The sequence below is a fragment of the Homalodisca vitripennis genome, chromosome 3 (genome assembly GCF_021130785.1).
Source record: "Homalodisca vitripennis isolate AUS2020 chromosome 3, UT_GWSS_2.1, whole genome shotgun sequence".
Taxonomy (NCBI): domain Eukaryota; kingdom Metazoa; phylum Arthropoda; class Insecta; order Hemiptera; family Cicadellidae; genus Homalodisca; species Homalodisca vitripennis.
In genome coordinates this window covers 536705-541768 of record NC_060209.1, presented here as the reverse complement: position 1 = coordinate 541768, position 5064 = coordinate 536705, and the positions used below count along the sequence as shown (strand labels likewise).

Genomic DNA, 5064 nt, shown 5'->3' with positions numbered 1-5064 from the left:
CGATTTCCTTCTGCCATTCAAACTCCTTCCGAAGGCAAACATGTAAACTAACATCCAATGTTAAAGCCTAAAATACAGATTAATAATAAGTGTAATAACAAGGATAATTTGTGGTTGTTAATAAATGATTTGCCATTAGCATTTAAGGACTTAGAGAAATATCAAATTCAAGATAAAGAAACTCAGCAAATCATTCAATCTGTAAAAAGTAATAGTAATAACAATTTACTTATGTACAAAAGGAATGTAAAAAGTAAGAGTAAGATATTTTTGCCTGTACAGTTAATTGACTTAGTATATGAATTCTTTCACAGTTCTAGGAGGTCATTTAGGCATTGCTAGAACGCAAAGAAAAATTAACCAGTATTTTTATAGACCTTATTTAAACGAAATTATAAAGGCAAAAGTAAAAGAATGTAATGTTGGTAAAATGAGCAAAGTGTGCCAAAGAAAATATGAGGGCGAATTAGTGTCAACAATTAAGAACAATATGGATTGTTTATTCATAGATCTCTTGGGTCCCTTAGTGAGAACTAGAAACAGTAATGTATATATACTTGTAGTTGTAGATGCCGCTAGTAAACTTCTATGGCTCATCCGTTTGAGGGAATGTAAGAGTGCTGAAATATGTAATAAATTAGACCGCATTATTTTTAACAACTTTTCTGTACCTAATAGTGTCAGACAATGCCGCATATTTTACATCACTGTATTTTAAGAAGTTCTTATTAGAATTTTATTAAACACGGAAGACTAGCGCCTTACAGGGCAAATGGAAATCAATCAGAAAGGGAAATTAGAAATATATCAACATTATTACGTAGTTTCTATCACAACTGAATAAATGAATAAATGATTTATTTCCAGTTTTTTTATATAATAATACAATACTTGTAAATCGTTTGGAAATATTACTGGTCACTTTTACAAATAAATCATGGACAGTAAAAGACAATAAAGACAACTAAGGACAATTACATAACATAAGCAAAAAAAGTAGAACAAAAGGTGGCCATGAAGAGCAAATAATAATATACTTAAATTTCAACCAAAAGTTACAGAAAGGATACATTTATGCAATAACGTTAAATATGAAGTTAACATCATGAATAGAAGAAAGCCAGGTAATTGTATTCCTGCAGAATGCGCTTACGGAACAGCTATTCTTTACACTGGGTGGAAGTTGATTGTATAATTTAGGGCCTAAATAAAGAAAACAGTGACGAAAAATTGACTTATTTACCTTAGGAAGCCGAAAATTCTTATTTAAAACATATCGAGTGTTATAATACAAGTTGTCAGTTCCCATATTTCCTCTTCTGATAAAAAAATCCTAAGAACTTTAAAAATGAAAAGATGTTGAATTGGTAAAATGTGCAGTTGTTGAAAAAGGGGAAAGGAACTTTCTATTTTACGTTTGTTTAAAATTATTCTTAAGTAGTAGTTTTGAGTTGTTCGTAATTTTTCTATTAAGTATTTATAAGTACCTCCCCAACATACCAGCCCATACTGCAGTCTTGAGTTTACCAGTGCAAAGTAAAGTGCTCTCAGAAGACCAATGCTACAAAAATTTCTTAAAAAATAAAACTTTCTAATTGACAATCTTATTCTACTATGCAGATTCGTAATATGAGATTCAAATGTAAATTTTTCATCCAATATAATTCCTAAGTATTTAATATTGCTCACTTTTTCTAAAGGTTTACAGTTACAATTTAGTAAATTACAAAACCTTCAATGAAATTTTAAAGGAACAGGTATGTTAAAACCATAAAAATCAAAAAATATGTATTTGGTCTTGTCTACATTGACCTGCATTCGGTTTGCTAAACACCACTCTCTTAACAGCAACAGATCATTATTTATTAGTTCACCAATTCAAAGAGAATCCCTGTGGGAATAAAAAAGAGCAATATCATCGGCAAAAGCACTGATTTTACCTTGAAAATTGAGATTAAGCAAATCATTAATGAAAATTAGAAATAAAACTGCAGAGGTAACTAAGCCTTGTGGCACACCAGATTCTACTAATTTTGGAGCACTATAAACATTTGCTATTTTTACTTGCTGTTTTCTACCCACAAGGAAACTCCTAAACCAATTTAATGCAATTCCTCTTATTCCAATAGATTCTAGTTTATTTAATAGAATGTCATGATCCACTAGATCGAAGGCCTTTTTAAAGTCAACACAGAGTCCAGCGGTTTTTAATTTGCAATTAAGGCTATTATATATTTTTTCCGTTACTGCTATTAAAGCGTCCTCAGTGGATTTACCTTTTATAAAGCCAAATTGGTAAGCACTATAGAAATTTAACCTATCAAGATATTTTTGTAATCTAACCAACATAATAGTTTCAATTAACTTAGAAAAAACTGACAATAGGCTTATTGGTCTAAGTGAATCTATTTTTATAGAATTACTGCTTTTTAAGATTGGCACTACGGAGCTTAGTTTTAGACATTCAGGGAAAAATCACTTACTAAAACTATTATTAACAATGTATACTAATGCAGGTGCAATTTCGTTGACAATAAATTTTAACAGTTGCACACTTATGTTGTCAAAGCCAGTAGATTTTTTATTTTTGAGGCCTTTTACAATGTTTTTTACTTCATTTTCAGTTGTCGGTGTTATAAAGAAAGAATGTGGGTAAGCAGGTAACGGTGGCAAGTTCACAGACGGCACCGCTCTGGGCCGGTCAGCCTGTACAGAGATAAGATAGTCATTGAACTTATCAGCTACTTCACTCGGCTCACCGATAACTGTTCCGTCTATCAACTCAATATTCTCCACGTGTTTATTGGAATTCCCGCCAGTCAAGTTATTTATTTTTTTCCATTGTTTGGATGAATCTCCGTTACAGCTAATCAGTTTATCCGAGTAAAAGTTGTTCTTAGTAATAACAATTTGTGTTTTTAAATCTGAACAGAATCTCTTAAAGTAATTGGAAAACGCCAAGTCGTAAAGTCTTCTTTTGTAAATTTTGTACAATTTTGTCCGTCTATCTAATTTGTTTAAAATGTTAGTTGTAATCCATGGACTTAGTGACTTAGCTTTTAAGAACTTATAATTACTCGTAACAGTTTTACTACTTTTATCTATACATCTACATAAAATGTTACAAAACTTATCATAAGACGTGTTTACATTGTGTTCTAAGTATACTTCATCCCAATTAACCAGCGACAAATTTGCTTTAACCAAATTGAAATCAATAAAGTTTTTTTCTAATAATGTGTTTTTACGTGAGTTTAACACCTCAAAATTATGAAAATTTTGGCTATTACTTTTATAAGAGAGGCCCAAAATACAATGATCAGTTACACCCTTGTCAAAAACAGAACCATCAAAACCATTTATATTTCTACTTCTTACAAAAATATGATCTATACATGTTTGAGATAAATTTTGTATTCTAGTGTGAGAGTTTATTAATGATATAAAACCGTTATTATTTAGTAAGCTATGATAACTATTTGATATACTATTTTTACCTAATAAATCAATGTTAATGTCACCTATATACAATAAATTGTTTTTTTGAAGATCAAGCTCGTTGGATAATTCTTGTAAAAATATTGTTTCACTAAAACTTTGGATTCTATATAAACAAAAGAGTTTGAAAAAATATTGGTTGAATTTGATATTTAAAAGTAGGGCATCTGCTGATGTCATATTTACTTGTAACCTGTTACAAACTATATTATTGTCAACATAACATATGACACCACCTGCCCTGTAATTATTGTTGCACTGTGCAAAAAGGTTGTAACCGGGAACATTATACATACACAATTCCTCAGTAGTAATCCAAATTTCACTTAATATTATAAAATCAATTTTTCGTTCAACATGGTGCAATTCTACTAGAAAACTGTCAAAATTTGCTCTCATACTCCTTATGTTTGTGTATATAATAGTAAAATAATTTTCCTGATTAAAAAATTCAGTGAAATTTAATTTAGATGAAGGGGGCAAATTATTATTTGAGTTCATAAAAGTATAAAAAAGAAACAGATAATGTGTATATACGTAAATATATCAAGTTAAAGTAAAGAAAACCAAAACAATTAAAAAGCAATTCTCTTACGATAGAGGAGATAAGGTTTAGTTTACTTAAGTTTATCAAGTTCTTCATAGGTGTCAACTCTTTTGTATTTGTCACTCTGAGTTTTCCTCACGAAAAACCTCCCGTCCCTGCACCAAGCATAGGCGTAGCCTATATCCTTACATTTAGATTTGAGTTTGGATAAAAATACCTTGTTATCATGGGACAAGTGTTCGTTGATATACAACCCTTGTTGGGGGAAAGTAGGGTTGACATCACGTGCAGTCATTCCTCCTCTCTTCTCTCTGTACTTGGCGAGGATGCTGTCTCGTGTCGATCTTCGGGCGAATCTTACTATGAGCGATGGCGTACGTTCTTTCTTGAACGACGGGACCCGATGTGCTGTCGAGATGTCATCCTCCCGAATCATTATGCCGACGGCTGCTGCGACGTCTTTCACAAGGCTGACAACATCTTCGTTCTTCGTCACAGGCAGACCACTGACTTCTATGTTGTCCCTTCTTGAGTATTGTTCAATAGATCTCACTCTGTCTCTCAAAACCACCACTTCCTTCGTCAGATCAGTATTAATTGCTCTAAGTTCTTCGTTATTTTTCCTTATAACCGCGAACTGGGCTGACATATCTTTCATACAATTGTTTGCTTCATCGAGTTTGTCGGAGATGAATCTAACTGAATTAGAGAGCTCCTCCATTTCATTCTTATAGGATTTTAGCTCACGAAAAAAATCCGCTTTAAAATCCTCTAGAACTCTAATCAAAAAGTCCTTGGTTAACGCAGTAGAAACTAAGCCAGCACTGCTGTGGGTTGATGAGGTGCTACGACATTCTTTACACTTCCATTCTTCCATTCTTTACACGACCAGAGCGGGTTTTCTTCCCTTCTAAATCGTCCTTTATACAATTAGTATGAAAGAATTTTTCACACCTGCCGGCACATTTCACGCTGGAGTTGATATCATCAACTTTACAAGGATTACCACAGACACCGCA

The 5064-nt window shown here is 32.3% G+C and overlaps 1 protein-coding gene across 1 annotated transcript; it reads right to left on the bottom strand.

The window, feature by feature from the left end:
- Positions 1-4115: 4115 nt before the first annotated feature.
- LOC124356507 lies at positions 4116-4766 on the bottom strand. Its single transcript, XM_046807562.1, has one exon. It carries the CDS (start codon positions 4764-4766, stop codon positions 4116-4118), a length of 651 nt encoding a protein of 216 aa, XP_046663518.1.
- Between the last annotated feature and the right edge of the window lie 298 nt (positions 4767-5064).